General features: G+C 42.8%; 1 protein-coding gene across 3 annotated transcripts in view; it reads left to right on the forward strand.

The window, feature by feature from the left end:
• LOC118777732 (CAP-Gly domain-containing linker protein 1-like) overlaps window positions 1–18,072 on the forward strand; it is a 52,574-nt gene that overhangs the window by 1,061 nt on the left and 33,441 nt on the right. For all 3 annotated transcript variants that reach the window (XM_036528855.1, XM_036528858.1, XM_036528856.1), the window contains exons 2-3: window positions 15,154–15,397; window positions 16,244–16,782. In XM_036528855.1, the coding sequence (XP_036384748.1) occupies window positions 15,244–15,397; window positions 16,244–16,782 (693 nt within the window). In that variant the 5' untranslated portion in view covers window positions 15,154–15,243. The remainder of the gene's footprint in view (window positions 1–15,153; window positions 15,398–16,243; window positions 16,783–18,072) is intronic.

Genomic DNA, 18,072 nt, shown 5'->3' on the forward strand with positions numbered 1-18,072 from the left:
TCCTTCGTTCAGACGAATATGTTCCTTCCTATGAATTTGTAATTCATAATTACAAAAAAGCGTGAATACGCTTGCTAATGTTTTTTTTTTTTTTTTTTTTTTTTAACAGCTGGATCTGTCATGGTCACACTGATCATTTCATTGAGATTTCAAAAGGCTGATTTATACCGGTGTACTATTAATTTGCGTTTACGGTTTACTAATTCAAGAACCAATAATTATTTCGCGCGTTGTGTGAAATGAAACGGTTGTTCCCTCTATACCGCATCGTATGTAGCAGAAGCATTCCAGTATATTTTATGTTCTGCAAAGTGCATATTCAGAACACATTTTTTGTTATTGTTTCGACCTAGGGATTTTCCTTGAGTCAAACGTTGTATTTATCTATTCGTCTTTTATGTTTAGCTGGGGATGTTTCATGTTTTATGTTTCATTATTAGGTTGTGTCAACATTACATGAAGACTAAAAATCAAACCATAGCGATTAATAGGCTACTAAACTGTGACTGTGTTTGTGTTGGCTCAGTGTTTGATTAATGACATGCAATGCCATTTACTGCGGGAGTAAGATTAAATAAGTCGTTCCCCAATGCCTCTCTTTTGGACTACTCCCATTTTTGGTATAACGCACTTGTGATCTCAGCGCTGTCTGGCACGTGTTCGATTATGCTTCATTTTGTCCATTTTGTATAACCTTTCGTTGCACTTTTTAGATACACTTTATGCTCGCACCTTGAAGATAAAGTCATAGCATGAGAGATTTGGATTTGTGAAAACTGTGGGTTAAAGATTGTAAATGCACTGGACAACTGCCTATCCGATCATTCATTCCTCATAATAAGGTGAACTTTAAATGTTTCTGAATTTTACAAGGCAAATTGACATTTACAAGACCTGTTTCATCGAACAGTATTAGCTGTGCTTTGCTTGGTTTTTAGTCTTTATTTATACTGTATGGTTGTATAGTAGTAGGCTGACAGTTAAGGCATCATTGGTGAGCCTCGTGTTAGCTGCCCTTCTGTTAATAATACTGTAGGGCTATATGAATCATGCCTCTGTTTCTGTGAAATTGCTCCAGTGCATTGGCTGTATTAAATGGGAGCAGAGGCTCTGTTAGCAGTACTGCATTCTCGGTTTTTGCAGCTGGTTCTGTTCTGTGGCAGGGCACTTACTGTTCCAGCAGTATCTTGCATACCAGGACCTCATGCCAGTGTTTAATGCTAAGGTCAGTGGTTGCAGACCTGATGGCTGTCTCCCTGCCCTTACAGTTGTCTTTCAAAGCAGCCAACTTCATTGCAAATACCAAGATCGTGACATGTCAAAGCAGCAAGCACCCAGGTCCGCAGAGGGCTGTGGTTACTGATTCCCATAGGTAGTTTTATATCCTCGCCCAATGGGTGTCTTAACCAGATGTCTGTGAGGGTCTGTTTGCACTTCTGTCTTGCAGAAAAGTGGGCTGCTCTTAAGCTGTTTTGCTGAAAGTAGTGTTCCTAAACAAAATGTAATCTTGATGCAGTGGTCAATTGCATCAAGGTTAAATGGGGCCACCCAGTCCCATTCCCCTCTGTTTTCGATCACATGATTACATCTTACCCCTGGATTACAGCTGACATGTTGCTGCAGTGGTTAACACTAAATAAATCAGTGAGGGAATGATGTAGGACTGAACATTACTGCAATGCCTGTGGCTGCCTGCGGTTGACAAACAGCAGCACTCTGTTTTGTCCACCCTGCATGATTCTTTGGTGGGCATCGGCAATCGATACACAGCTCATTTCCACTTAAACGTGTAAGAGTGCACTTAATTGTGGCCACTCCGAAAAGGCCTTTTACATTAGGTGAGGTGAGGTTGAAAGCTGGTACTCCAGGTATAGTGTGGCTACCTAGTAGTCAGTGTGGCCAGGGCATGGCTACAGAGTGTTTGGCAAACATAGGTGTGTTTGTGGAACTGATGAAGGAGGAAGTTACCTGACACAATGGCAAATAAACCCTGTGATCTCCTGCAAACAGAACTTATATTTTATAGTAAACAGTGAACATGTCCAGCCAGACAGAGATATTGTTCACTGCTTGGGAAAAGGAGAGAGAACTGTCTTATTCACACTAGGGGCTTTTTGCATTCTCACTTGCTAGCTGGAAATAAATCAAACTGGCAAAACACAGGTAAAGAGAACTGCCGCTTTAATATTACAGACCAAACAGCGCAGGAGGATATTAGCGCTGTACTGTTTTTTTTCCTCTAGCTAGTTAATTAGCAGCTAGCAAGTGAGCAGGTGTTTTTGGCTAGCAAAGTATCAGTTGTACTGGCTGTTTACCACAGTGAGATAGGTGAAGTGGAAAAGGGGTAGACATCTGACATCCTTACATAGAAACCTTCCCCTCAAGGCAATTCAAGGATTATATTACAGTTGTTTAGCATTCTTATCCAGAGTGACTTGCAGTACATCGGTTATAATTTTTACATTATATCCTTTTATACAACTGGATATTCAATGAGGTGGTTTTGGGTTAAGTGTCTTTCACATTTACACAGCAGGAATTGAACCAGCAACCTTTAGGTTAAAACCCTGCTCCCTACCACTATATCACACTACTGCGTAGGGAAAAGTGTTGCTGCAAGGAAAGAGTTTAGTGGGTCAACGTTTACACTGGGGCTTTCGACCCACACAGCAATATGGGTAATGGAAACAAGCCAATAGAGTGTATAGACAGGATTGTGGCCTATGCATACACCTCAGTAACACATTATGTGGAAAAACCCTTTACAGCACATTTTGCCTCATCAGACCCCATGTTAGATGATGCAACAATGGTGTTTTTTTGGTAGAAACTGTAGTTACTTATTTCACTGAAAACGATCTTTTTATTATAAGCATTTCCTGAACCGTTTCGAATTGACATACCGTAATGCAATACAAATTTTTCTTTGAATTCAGACAGTTTGTTTTTTTTTTCAGAATTTCAGAATGAAAGTCAGTAGCTTTCAATTTCATGTATGGTCACCAGTACCCTAATTTAGGTGGTCCACATAGTCTGTATAACATTTGGGATTGATGGGGTCTGACATCATTTATAGTACTGTGCACAGATTGCTCAGATTTTATTCAATTACAGTTTTTTACCAATACGTGCTGCATGGTGAAGCTGGTAGCTGTCACAATGACATAAGGCAAGTTTTAGTCAAACCTGTAGCCAGTATGATGCCAAATGAAGGGGAAGCCTTTGTGGAATAGAGTCTGTGCCTTCACGTATTGGTTAAAATCCAGTATATTCAATATTATGGCACAAAGTGATATAAGCTGGCTAAGCTCCTTATAAGCACAGGGTTGTTTCTTTGTCTGTAAAGCAGCAGGAAACCATGTATTTAGCATAATCAGGCAAGAGCCTGATTATCCCAAAATGATCACCTAATCTGCAAAAGCAATGGGTGGGAGTAGAGACGTTATGAAGAATGGCGTAAAAGGACACCATTGAATGTGGAGTTTACCGCACTGAAACCCGCTGAAGATCACCCGTTGGTGTGGTGGGTCTGTATCATAGTGAGGCATGGCTGTGGGAAGACCCAGGGGAGTGACTGAGGGAGTGGGTGGGAGCCTCTTGACCGCGGCAGCGTGTGAGAGCTAGACTGCTGAGGCAAAGCATTCCTGATATGTAAGCACCGACAGGAAGTCCCTCAGCGCTCCGCTCTCAGACCGAGGAGCCACGGCCCCGCTCACAGCATAGGGACCCGTAACATCCATTAAGCCGATTTTTCTCCCTGCTTGGAGTCAAGCCATCCCAGAGTTTGATTCACCCTCCGGCATCTTCTAGGACCAGATTGGTGGTAGTCTCCTCGTGGGACGCGCTACGCTGAAGGAGCCCTGGATACCCAGTGGCAGCAGCTTGTCCACTTAATTGGCCTAGTCCTGTGGGGCCAATGAGAGCACCGTATTAATGATGATGTGGGGACCTTTTAGCCCTGGTATGCCTGGCAAACAAAAATATGCCACAGCAGATGGTGCCAGACGAATAAATAATACAGAGATATAAACATTAAAAAATGGTAATTGAAGTACTGCATTCTTAATATGGAAATAGGGCATATGCAACTCAAATGAATAAAGATAAAAGCATGAAGCCTTTAAGTGTTATCGTAGGAAGGCAGTGTAAGCACCAAACCCTCAGTATTTAGCCAAGACCAATGTCTCTGCTGTTACAATGTGGCTTCTGATGGAAAGAGGGTAGTAATTAGTCTGTGTTCTTTGTCAGCAGAGCTCCTGATGAATGAGGACCTTTCAAAGGGTTTTTTTTTTTGCCCAGTTCACGTCACAAATGTCATTTTGTGACAAGTGGAACAAAAATGCGAGCAAGTCTGGCCCCTGTCTGTCAGTTAGACCAACAGGGCAGTGTTTCAGCTCACAGCTGTAGAGTCTGACCTGATGTGCTTGTTCTTTGCAGGCACAGTGGAGTCCTGTCTTTTGGCCTTCGCACAATTGGTTCATGCGGGATTACTGACCACATCTAAGACCAGGGGTGGATCCTGCAGACCACAGAAATACTTTTGTCTGTGGGCCAGATGCATTGTGTGTATCCATTAAGTTGCAGTATGTGTCTTTATTAACATTCTGTCTCATTATTGCCCTTCAGTTAAATGTTATGTAAAAGTATTAAAGAGCAAAACATTGTGCCTGAAAGCATTACAGTGACAGATGTTTTAGAAAGTGATATTTTTTTCCCCGCACAGACCAGAAGCATCTTGTTGCTGGCACTGTCCCATCTTTATACCTTTCACAAAGCTGTTCCAGTGCTGGCATATGAGAAGGGCCAGTGTTAACATCATTTGTTTGAATAAGGCCTGCAGGTTTAGCAGCAGAAAGCATGCAGGACAGGTAGGTATAGTGACTGTAGTGTTGAAACTTTTTGTGTTGAACTTTTTAATCAAAGTCAGCCATGTTATGTAGCAAAGACTTAGGGTCATCAGAGTGAAGTCACTGACGTGAAAATGGGGCACATAGTAAGATGTGTAGCTTATGTACAGAAATGCCAGATGCTGCTCAGGTATCAGTAGACAAACACAGCAAAGTGCGGTAATTTAGATACGCTTACCATCCATGTCAAGGATACATGATCACTCCTGTTCAAACATTTTTTTTTTTTTACATCATTAAACGTTACATGCAAGTTTGATGCTGTAGAATACAGGCCCACTGTAATTGCATAATACCACCATAAGCTAACTCTTCAAACAGGACCAATAGCACTATAATCCCAGTGTCTCACTGCCTTTTACAGTACAGTGCAGGTGTACTTTATATGGTGTGATGTCATCAATAGCTATTCATACAGATGAGTGAACACGTTCAGCACCGTACTGATCTTCTTATTGGTCCCATGCAGGATTTTAATATATTACACACATATTATGTAACAAATACTACATATGAGACCACATATTACATAATTAAAATTTCTGAGAGGGTAAGGCAGTATGATCCATCAATCCATAAATGCTTTGGCCCTATCCCGTACTTAAAATCGAGGTTTGATGGTATGGGGTGTTTTGGGGCTGATAACACACAAGGAACACAACAAGGAGAGCACGGTGAGGTGTATTCTACTTTTCCACACTTGCTGTAAAAACTGCTCTGACAATTATCCTCATACTTCACCCTGCTGTCCTCAAATGGAATGACTGACTGTCTGCAACCCACAAATTTCATCCAGTCACTTAAATGTTCACCTTTGTATATGGAAACTGTCATGCAAAAGCAATCACAGCAAAAATGTCTTTCTGCATATTGTTACCAGTGTTTCCTACTAGGCGCAGACAAGCCAGAAAGGTATCAACAGTGTCCACAGTAATAAAACAGAAGAGGGGGTCAGCGTAATTCTCTCCTAGAATTTCAGGGGGACACTTTCTGGCCTAATGGGGTCAAAAATCAAATTGGTGGCAAAGGGAGGTATTAAAGAATGTAAATTAGTTTGTCCAGTCATCAGTGGCTTACAGAGGCAAAGGAATCCCATGATTTCAATAGCATTAATTCTTGACAAACCCAGAAAATGAATGCATATATCTGGAATGTGTAAAATGTTGTGTACCAAATTACTAAACTCATAATGCTGTGGTTTGTCACAAATGCTAATTGTCAACAAAGTCTGACTTATGTGTCATTGGTAATCGAGTTTTCCTTATGACTTAGCAACAGTAGCAAATTCTTATTGGAACTGGGTTAGTTCACCTTCTCAATGGCTAAACATTTTCAGTGTATAGATTACACAGAACAGGCATTCTAAAATCGAAATGTTATTATTATCACTGTCTCTAATGATTACTGTCATTTAAGCTGGGTAATTGTATTCCTTCATGATATTGGGGGTTCACTAAATATCACAACCTAATGGAATTATGATTGATGTCTCTAGAGCTACAGTGTTTGGAGAACATATTGTTGTCATAGGAGTTATAAAAACACTAGAAAAAGAGGAGAGTCATTTTTTCCTACACAGTTCTACAACTCTCATGATACTGCCCAGTTCCCATGTTGAGAAAAAGATTTGTTTTCTTAGCCTGAGAGCGTGCTTTTCCTTTACTTTCTACCTATACCCACTCCCTTTAGATTTGTCTATTAATCTGAGGAGAGTCCAATAGAAGAAGCTGTTATCAAGCATTGAAAGCCATGCTACTCTATTTATGTGATTTATTAGTAGGCAACAAGCCCAAGTTGTAAATGCCAACTGAAAAATAAGTAGGCTCTCCGCAGTAGGCCCGCCTCACCACAGACGTTGGTGTTTTGCCCGGAGCCTTGTCAAACAAGCTGCCCCTTCTTTCTTGCCCATTAAATCTTGAGACGTTATACTCTCCTAGGCCCCAGTGCCAATGGAGAAGAAATCCAGTGTCAAAGTTCAGAAGCCCACAACACCCAGGGGGGTCAGAAGGAGAATGCCAGGCTGGCAGTGAAGTGCAGGGCATGTTCCCAAACAAACTCTGCTCCCAGTCTGTCTCTATCCGTTTCAACCAATCAAGTCAAACGACTTTGGAATGAAACCATCCCCACTATGGTTTGTGGCACAGCTTAGTCACACGTGCACATACCAGGAAGTGGTACGACATCTAATCATGCAACAGAAATCAGATGGTCTAAAGCTATGCAAGGGAGAGGTAGGAAAGACTCTGAGACTATGAAGCGCTGATATACTGTTGCAGGAACAGTATCTGTAACCAAAATGCACCTCCGCAACAGGATAAAAGGCTGTCTGAGACAGCACTATGCACTGACAGCAGGGGCTGTCAAATGAATATGGAACATCTCCCCCAGACACCCCACCCCCCTCCTCCACCCTACAGAACATTTGGCCCAGGACTGATAGCTTCCCCACCCCGATCAAGTGGTTGGGGTTCTCCTGCTGACACTGTTGGCAGAGCTCTAGTATGCCACAAAGCATTCTTCGCCTGTCACCTTGGCACGGGAGGGGAGAAAACAAATACCATTCTTGAAGAATGAGGAGGACGGTGGGTGCCTCTCTTTGTGTGAATACAGTACCAATCAAAAGTTTGGACACAACTTTTATTCTTTATTTTTACCATTTTTACTAAAACATCAAAATCATGAAAAAACACAAATGGGATTATGCAGTGACCAAAATACTTCAAAACTATATTTCAGACTCAAGTTGACAAAAACCTTTTTTGAAAATAAAATTTTTGTTGAAAAGAAATTCATACATAGGCTATATAGCCCTTCAATATTTATATTTGCCTAAGAACTTCAAGCATTAAGTCTTTACATCACAATGCCTTTGAATGTGTGTTTCCCATTATATTAATCAGGTATGTCCATACTTTTGACTGGTACTATCTGGGGAATCTGGTATCACTCGACCCAGCTGAGTGTGTTAAGAGTCACAGTGTCTGTTCTTAGTTATTTGCAGGGCGGCCTGTCTGCCAGGGTTTGCGTCGGGCAGCCAACAAGGTTTCCACGGGAGCCGGGAAAACGGATGCGAGGGGCCAGGCTGCCAGCGCAGCAGCGGTTGGCCTGAGGCCCAGTGTCAGATTTAGAGGAAAGTCAGGGCCGGAGCAGTGGATTACTGCCACTGGCTCTTGAGGGAATAAGTGAGCATTAGGGGGTGTGAGGATGCGTGCCAGCAGAACAGGAAAAGAGAGTGATGGGAACAGCAAAATGAAAGGTGACTGGACATAAGAGCTGAAGCATGATTCCGTGGGGGTTTCATGTGGCTTAACTTTTTAGGTGCTCAGGTAAAACATAGCTGTGCTCAAATATAACGAAATGATCACGATTACAGTGAAATTTGTCACCAGGCGCTCTTCCATTTTTTTCCATCGTTGTCACTTTCATTGATACCGTTTCCAGTGTGTCCTGGCTAATGAAGGTTTAACTCCAGGATTTCAGCATGTCATGGATTTGCAGCTGGAGTTTGGCTTAGTCTGTATCTGAACACCTGCTTAAATGAAGGAATGCTCTGTAAATACTTGAATGGAACAAGAGACTTTTATCAGTACACAGGATTTTAACAAATTTGTTATCCAGTGTTCACATTTTCATTTTCAGGAAAGTCTGTCTTTTCCAAGGCTGGCAGTGTACTTTGGATGGTAGAAAAAAGTTCTTTGCAGCCTTACACACATAACCAAGCTACCTCAGCTGAAATTCTTCAGATGGATTCATTTTTGCTCTTCAGAAACTGAAGGAGCAGCTTTCCTAAATGGAACGTAAGAAAAAGCAGGTGGACAGTGGTGAGAACCACCTCAGTCACATGTGCTGCAGCTACAAACTTAGAGATCAATTAGTTTGATTAGTTTAATTTTAATTAGTTTGAAATCTTATCTCTTCACTGCATGTTGCTACAGGTGGAAATGGAATGCCAGGTATTGTATACCTGCATTGTGCAGAATGGATTTGTTCTCTCCCCTGTCCATGACACCGCCTGGGCAAAGGTGAGGCTTTCAGGCGTGTCCTCCTTTATAGTGAGTCACCCAGGTGACCTCATCCGGTTGTGCAACCAGACTACTTAGTTAAATTGAATAGCAGTTGACTGTTGTGTCTGGTTACCTAAAGGCTGTCCAGCTGTCATTGCTCAATGGACCCAGGAAGTCCATAAAGAATATCTATGGAAGGGTAAAGCCACAACAAAAAGTTCATGAAATGGAAAGTTTGCATTGAAGAAAGAGAACAGTAAAAGTCTCGGTTATAAAGTGTGGCAAAGCAAGGAGAGGTGACTTTCAAAACTCATCCATGTGTTGGTATTCTGGACTGTGCGTATTGTAGGCTTATTGTGCATAGGGTAGATGCACTTAATCCTGCAATGCATTGAGAGCACTTTTACATAAACCCACAGTAATCAATTGTTTCGCACTAAATGCGCGTATAGTAACGCTAATTGTGAAACCTCAGTGAATCAGAGGCATTTGATTGCAAGCTCTGTCTGGAGGAGATGAATTTCTGAGGAGGAATTCAGAGGAATTCTGTAGCAAGTATGGTCAGGGCAGAAAGGGATCTACAATCATTATGTGTGTGACCATCTAATAATTACATCAAGAAGAAGATGTAGCTGCTTGAGGACCACACCCCAACAGTTCCACTCCCACTACCCCTCATTTTTTAACATTCACTTTCTCAGCACTGGAGCATTACCATTATGATTGTGGAAAAATATCCATAAAATAAGTTTTGCAAATATATTGTGGATTTTTTTTACTTTATTCAGCCAGTCAAGTGAGCTGCAAATCTTTACATTTACCATTGGTTGTGCAAGGTTGTAACATTTACCCTTCAGTATTGTGCTTGCCCAGACACACCTAACAGAGTATGATTTTAGGCACATTTCTTCAATATTTTGGGTTTTGATGAAGTAATCAAATTACCATCATTTTTCTAATGGTCTTAATCTGTAAGTAAAGTTGTTTCATGCTGGAATTAAGATGGACAGTGATGCATATGCATGCTGGGAGCTGTAGTCCTATATGAAAAACTCCCATATCTCATGGGAGACCAATGAATGGAATTTAACCAATGAGAAAACAAATTAATTCTTCTCATTTCATTTCACAGCTAAGTGATAGCCTGCAGTGGAAGGCAGTAAGCCTCTGCCAACTGTGAAAGAGCTGCTAATTGCCATGATGAGCAAAATAGGTTACTTCAGATCTGAATGTCTGTCGAATAAATAAATAACGCTTTCTATAGACAGGTGACCTAGAAAAACAGGTGATCCATCATACGTAAGATCTGCTGCACCATATTAATATTTCAAAATGTAATGGATTAGAGCCCTTTCGGTCAAAAATATAGGAAAGCCATGTCAATGTCATATGGAAAATAAATGAGATTTGAAGTCCCTAAATGAACACCATGCAAAGAAATACTGTAAATAACTTTGTTTCTTTGGTTTTACTCTGGAGTTGACCTCTGTGGGAGTATGCATTTGAGGAGCACTGACTCCAAAAGTGTCATCGCCTCTGGTACCTCATGGCCTACTTTAAGAGGGCCCTGACAATCTTACAGACCGGCTGATGAGTACAGTTAATAATGAGCCGAGGAGCCCAGGTTGGTGGATCTCAGTTTAGCACTGGAAGCCTCTGGAATCCTGCTGTAGAGCTGCATAATTTATTTACAGAGCAGTAAGTAAGCGAAGAATGGTTGAGTGCTGCTTCCTCAAATGGAGAGTGGGCTGTATGAATTAATAAATTAATGAAGTACACTTAGAGGTCTTTCACATAAACCCACAACCATTTATAGTTAGTTAAACTGGGGGATAAGAATAATATTGAGACAGTTTCAGTCCTGTTGGCATCAGTTCTTGGTGTTGGTGTATACCGTAGAAGGAAATGCAACATCTGCATATTCAGGCAGCATAGCACAGTTGTTTGCATTGGCCCAGTTATGGGGGGAGTCATAGATTTGTAGATAATGCCTCCATCATTGTCAGAAAGAGGGGTGTCCCCAAGATGGGATCTTAGCTGCCCACAGTACTTTGTTATCAGCCTCTGTCTGGAGTGATCCATGCCTTCTACTGGAATCTTGGCAAAGGGATCTTGCGAGCCCTTAGGTGTGGATTGTGTGGCTGTGGTACCCTGAGTAAGACACCCAAACAAAATTAAAGAAAGGGATTTTGGGGGGAAACACTGCATGCTTACAGCTGACCCAACCCTTTATTCTGGGGTAGAAAATGCCTTTGCATTTGAGCATTAGAGCACTTTGCATCTGGTGCTCTCACTGTGCTGGTCTTGTTCCTGTTAAGTCAGTGGTGAGTACAGACCATGTCAGGGTGGCATATCTCAGTGTTGCCAGGCAACAAGAGCCATTTGTATCCATAAGCAGCTGAGGCTACTTTACGCCTCCAGGCTACCGGAGCCAACTTGTACATCTGATGCCCCACTACCTTACATCCTCAAAATCAGTATGGTGCCCTTGTGTCTCGTGATCCAGTCTACCGCAGCTTTCTCAGATATCAGTCCTCAGTCCTTGCCGTAATGGATCTACTTCAATAACACTTATGAGGTCCCAGGTTCCAGCAGCTTATCTGCTCAGTCTGATGTGAGAGAACTGGATCTGAGCCAGAGAGTGCAGAGAGTGGTCCCCTGTGTGGGTGCTCTGGGTTGTTTTGGAGTAGTCAAGGCAACAGTTGATTATGGTCGACTTGCATGGGGGTGGGGGATTGTAAGTTACTGAAGCCTGTGCCTGTCTTGCTCACATTAATGTCGCCAGCCTGTTTTAGAAATTATGAGTATTCTGTGGCTTATTAGTGGGTGAGACTGTAGGACCTGGTATTATGGTTGCTTCATAATATTTGTGCCGTTGGATGAGTCAAGGAAAATGGCTTTGCTGTCCTTCCCACAAGGACTTCCCTTGTGTGTGCACTTGTAACCAAGGGTATGAAAACAAAAAAACAAGAATTGAACAGGGATTGTTAAGCATCTGCTGTTTCTAATGGTAAAATATAAATGGGAGCTACATGCAGTCAGCACGCGTGACTGAATGAGTGAGGGGCACAAACCGTTTGTACAGATGTGTTCTCCGGTTGTATTTAAAAACACTAGGAGTCATAGGTGTCTAGGGCCAGCTTTTTCTGACACTATTTTTAGATTTCAGACAAAATTAGTTCAAGACTCTTCAGAGGTCTGATTTATTTGTCCTGTATGATTCTTTGCCTCAACGAATCTGTGGAAAAATCAGCTGGTACAATACAAGTGAAGTGTCACATATGTGTGTTATTACAAAATATAACAGTTCACCATTAGGAAAAGCAGGATCTTATCAGAAGTCACTTGATCGGTAAATGTTTTACTCTTCAGCTGGATATTACCACATGCAAAGAGTGCTCAAAGATGTTTCTATGGACTAATCCAGGACTTAAGAGGCTGCAGGCTCCTGGTTGAGCCCCACAGAGGAGACCAAACAGTGACTTAGACACAATGATGTCCACTTATTATTAGGCGTTGAAATCACAATTTTTCACTTTGGTACCATGTTCACTTGATTGCTGCAGAATAACATTTATGCCATCAAAATGTTTTTGAACTGAAAGACAAGCATATGTGTGATTTTTTTATCTCTGTGGATGTGTGATACCCTCCAAGATTAACAAGATCATAGCGATCCAGGGTCAATAGCTTCCGTTCACATCATGCTGCCCTGCCCGTCTTACTCATTTATGGAGAAACAACATCAGCTATTTTGAGTCACAGGCACAGAATGTTCTGAGGATTTTTAGTTATGAACTTCCTGTGTGTCAGTTGGATTCAGGCAGTGGGAACTTGGGAAAGTATATCACTGCAGCATGTCGGTATTTGGAACTTTATGTGGCGGTTTATTTGGGAAATATTTATTTTAGCCTGTGTGTTGCTGCATTGTTTAGGCTGGAGATAATGGAAAGCATAAATTAACTGGATTGTAAGTAGGCTAAGTTTCAGTACAGTACTTTTGCACTACTGGAAAGGTAGGCACTGAAATAACAGCTGTGTAGTCCATTGTTTTTGCAGAGCAAAGTAGTGATTAGGATGCTGGACTTTTAACTTCAGAAATAGAGATGTTTAATGAGTACATTCACAGCATTTTTCCCCAGGAGGTACTCCATTTAAAGACTAATGAGGCTAGAAAAGCTGTTTTTTTTTTCATTCACTCGCTCTCTCATTTGCACACATTAACTGATTTTAGGATCAGTATTTTTAGACTGTTTTTTGGCAGGTTTGGATGGATGTGGAACAGTGCTAACAGCAACAGAGAGACAGGAATGGTGGAGATGTCACTCTCAGAGCACGGAATGCTTGGCACACTCTTCTTTGGAAGAGCTAATAAAGCTGTCATTTAGTGACAATGAGATCTAATGTGTCACAAACGGAAGAGAGTGTTGAGGTCCTTCTGTGTGACAATTGCATTTGAAAGTGTTTTCAGTTCAAAGAACCGGTGGGTTTGAGTGATGCAGATGAAATGTTCAATTAATTTGTCAGGGGCAATAAAAAGTATCACACTGTGATTGTCCTATTGAAATGTTATGTCTACTTTAGAACGCATCGCTGATAACGTGTAATTTACTGTACAATAGATGCTTTTATCAAGGAAGTAGTGTAGAGTAGTTGCCCAAGTAAATGTGTTACTGTGGTCAAGTCGTGTTTAGGGGTGGAGAGGTCAGTAATGTTGAGGGGTGGTCAGGTTGTTAGGGTTGAGTAGTGTTTACGCTAGTAGTATGGAGTTGTGAATGGGGCTCTGAAAGTTACTGTCACCTGTTGCTTTGTAATGGCTTGATAATACAGAAAAAATAAAATGGCTTGCAGGCACACTGTGGAGCTTCAGAGTCAGGGATTCAGATCTGGGTCTGTGTGGAGTTTGCTTGTTCTTTCCATATTCACATGGGTTTCCTCCCATTACTCCTTTTGGCACAGACCTAACACGTGCTGTATAGGTTAACTGGCATCTCTTTGTTTTGTGTGTCTGTGTGTGTGTGCACACACATCCTGTAATAGATTGGTGTCCTGTTGGTGTCCTATTCTAGCTGTTGTCCTGCCTGCTGTCTACCGCAACCCTCTGCAAGATAATGCAATTACTGAAAATCAGTTGGGTGGCTGGAGAACCACTGGCCGGCATAATTATTATGGCCACAATGATGATAATCAGATACCATCCACAGTGGTGTAAAGATTACCAGGATACAGTTCTGGAGGGATGTTTTTCTTGTAGTCTTTTGAGCTGTTTTATTGTGAGAAAATTCAGGAAAAAACTCAGGGGTCTAAATGGGGCCTGCAATATGTGTGTAAAGTAGTTTGTCTTTGTGTCACAGCATCTGAGGTAAAAATCCTGTGCCCCATGGTGCACTGGGGCTCCTTCAGGATGAAACCTTAGTCCCTTCACCAACCCTCTTTGTGGGCCAAATTGATCCTCTAATCGTGTTTTTAGGTTTCTTCCCTTACCACATCCACACAGGGGGCCAGTCTCCCCTTCCCGCCTAACAAAGGATGTTAATCTGTCCAATCCATGCTGTGTGTTTTATCTGGCAGCTGTCGAACAAACCTGGAAGTGGCCTCTTTTTTTCTTAAACACCATGAGAATGCAGGATGCTTTCTGGAGCCACGGGAAATGTGTGTTTGGGATAACGGGCTGGGTGCAGGGGTGTTTAACTCGTCAGAGTGGAGAGGACTGCCTCTGTCTCTGATTGGTTACATCCACAGAAAAGGTAGTGGCAGACTGGCTTCTCTTTAGTGTATTAGCTGTAACTTTACAGTTCTTTATATGTGTTTACCTTAAATTCAGTGCTACTATTTTGGAAGTTGTAGTTAATAATGTAATGGAAATTGCATTAATAAATCCAAATATACTGCCATATATAGTGACTGATACATGGTAGTATACTTGACTTGATCTTTTCTAGCCAGGTTGCACACGCTAAGTAGGGCTAGAAGGGCTTGACTAGTGTTATGCTCACGCTGGTTTGAGAGTGTTGTTAGCCTGGTCTGACACTGTTGCTCATTGAATGGATACACGTATGTTCTGTTGTGCTGGAATCTGCTCTGGGTAAGAGCATCTGATAAATGAATGTAATGTAATGTAATGTAATGGAATAAATGTGTTCTGTGATTGTTTAGTAATGATCCCACATCCCTGGCTCTTTCTTTCTCTCCGGTACCAGGCTGCGGAGCGTACTGACACACTGCTCTCCCTCTCCCTGCAGGGCTTTTCCTCTGAGGCGTGTCCCTCGTTTTCATCGCGCCCTCGTTTATTTCTTCTGCGGGCCGCCTCGAAACCGGGCGCAGCACAGTCAATGTTCAAAGAGGAGTCCCCCCCCCCCCCGCCCCGCCCCGAGGCCCGCAGCAGTCAGAAGGGAATCATGAGCACACCGAAGCCGAGCGGGCTCAAGCCGCCCAGCAAAATCGGCAGGCCGGGTGGGGTGACCCCCAAAACCTCCCCCCCTTCTGGTGAGACCCCTCTTCTAGCACCGCTGTGTTCTTTTCCATCATCTCTAGTAAACTGATAAGTATGATGTAATGACTGAAAGCTTGTAAAGATAAGCTTGGCTGAAGCGAACACTTACAGACACGGGCAGTCTGGGACCAGGGTGGAGCAATGCTATACCACGTAGTCAGACTCCAGACATCTTTGCTTGTGGTGTGATTTTGAATTGATCTTGTAGCTGCACAAACATTAGCCCCTGATATGTAAAAAAAGTGAATTTAAGTTCATCTTAGTGTGTGATTCACACTATAAGAGCAATGGAAGATAAGAATTTTAATGAGAAGAACAGGCCACTCAGCCTGGCTTGTCTTGTCAGTGTGGCAGTCTACAGTGTATTGAGTACTGCGTCTTGAATACTCAAAAAAGCTTCCACAACACATTGTGCTAAGCTATTCAATGTATCACTCTCTGAGAGAAAAAAGACTTCCTATTGTCAGTGTGAAACTTACCTTTAACTGATTTCCACATCCCCTCTTGTTCTTCTGATAGTTTTCATCTTGAAACAGCTGCTATTGGCAAGTTTATTAATCCTTTTTAAATGTAAAAACCATAATCAAATCCCCCAAGTCTGCTTCTGCCAAGAGTAAAGAGGTTTAGCAGCGTGAGTCTCTTTTCATGTATTGTTGCACTTTCATCTAAGTGATGTTCAGGCCCCTTTAAAACAGGATTTCAAGTTCAGGTACACCTCCTGTCCAGTTATTTTGCCTAAATTACAACAGTATCGTATTTGCTTTTCAACACATTCCTCTTACAAAAAGAATTTCTATTTTAATTTGATTCAGTCCACCTTTCTCTGTGTGTCCCTGCAGCCATGCCTAAGCCACCTTCAGCTGATAAATTGTCCGTTGGTCCCGGGTCCACAGAGGCCCAGGGGACAGCAGGTGATTTCAAGGTGGGCGATCGCGTGTGGGTGAACGGAAACAAGCCGGGTTTCGTGCAGTTCCTGGGGGAGACGCAATTCGCCCCCGGCCAGTGGGCGGGCATCGTTCTGGACGAGCCGATTGGGAAGAACGACGGTTCCGTGGCAGGGGTGCGCTACTTCCAGTGCGAGGCCCAGCGGGGCATCTTCACCCGCCCCTCCAAGCTATCCCACAGCCCCGTGCCCGAGGGCGAGCCCAACGGCGCCCAGGCCGCCTCCGCCTCCCAGGCCAGCACCCCAACCTCCACCAGCCTGGCCTCCAACACGCCCGTAACCTCTGCCAGCGCCGCGCCCGCCTCCAAGAAGGCCACAACCGCCACCCCCACCACCAATCTGGCACGGACCACCAGCGAGTCCCTGTCTAACCTGTCCGAGACAGGCTCGCTCAAGAAGGGCGAACGCGAGCTGAAGATGGGCGACCGTGTGCTGGTAAGACCCCTCATCAGCCTATGCACTCACTGTTCCAGCTAGCCATTCTTTCTGCTTGTGCATTGACATCTCTGAAAATCAACAGGCTGAAACAGATGAAAGGCACAGTCAACTTCAAAGCAATGAAATGCAGCTTTGAGCAGGGTTAAATAGGGTTAGCTTTTCAATAACATACAACCTTGACTGAATGTATCAAATGTACTTTGCCTCTGAATACAACTGACAAAGTGTGTTTTTGTAGTTTTATCTCCGTGCATATACTGTACGTGCTAATTTTAGCCTGAGGAGCACATTCTGCCAAAGTGATTAATCCTTGCCTTCCAGTGCTGATTAACCTGATTAAAATCACAGACATAACTTTAACTCTTCTTATCATATCTCCAAGAATAACAATAGTAAAGTAACAGATAAAGCAAAGAAATGGATGGTACCCCACACACACTGCCACACCACTAATACATCCTTTATTACACTATACAGATGAGTTTAAATGCACATAAGGCTCTGTGAGGGAAAGTAATATAGGATATTCCTATCCAGGTCGTGGCCATCTCCTCCCCCCTCAACACCTGTCCAAAATATGCTGAAATGCTCTGCCCCACAAATGTGGCCCAGTATTGGTGCTGTAAAAGATTGGAGAGGACTGTTTTCTTCTCCCCATTCTGTAATTATGGCTGCGTCACCAGTGTCACACTGCTCTGCCTCACCGCGGTAATCTCTCAGGAATTTTGGGTCGGAGGTGGCGGAACGCCCCCCCCTCCCTCCGACAGAGTGACCTCTGTTTATTTCTTGCAGTGCGCTGCACAAGATTTGTCTCTGCCAGTGTGGCATCTGTGAGGCTGTCTCACCTAAAACCTCAGTTAGTCCTCTCTGCAATCAGATGAATGCCTTCCTTCCTGAAGGAGCTCCTCTCTCATTTTGCCAGGAAATGCCTTAGTCTGAACTGCAGATGGCCTGGTCTAAATTCCAAATAAGCAAGCTGTGGCTGTGCTGAAGTGGGAGAATTATCCATCAGGTTCCCACTGAGAGGAACAGTTTTTAAGAATCAGTTATAACTGAACTGAGAGCGCTGATCACTGTGTCTCTAATAATATACAATCACAATAAGAATTTACCTCTTGTGCATTGTGATTGTGTTTGTGTCTATGAATTTTATATATGCAGTAAACAAGTGATAAATATGTACATTTAGGTTACAGTGAAATAAACGTGTTTTAAATGCCGTCATAAAATAAGAGCCTTCAGTCAGAAGGCTTCATTGAGAATGAAGCTGATGGTAATAATGGTAGA

The sequence above is a fragment of the Megalops cyprinoides genome, chromosome 5, assembly GCF_013368585.1.
Source record: "Megalops cyprinoides isolate fMegCyp1 chromosome 5, fMegCyp1.pri, whole genome shotgun sequence".
In the NCBI taxonomy this organism is placed as follows: Eukaryota; Metazoa; Chordata; class Actinopteri; order Elopiformes; family Megalopidae; genus Megalops; species Megalops cyprinoides.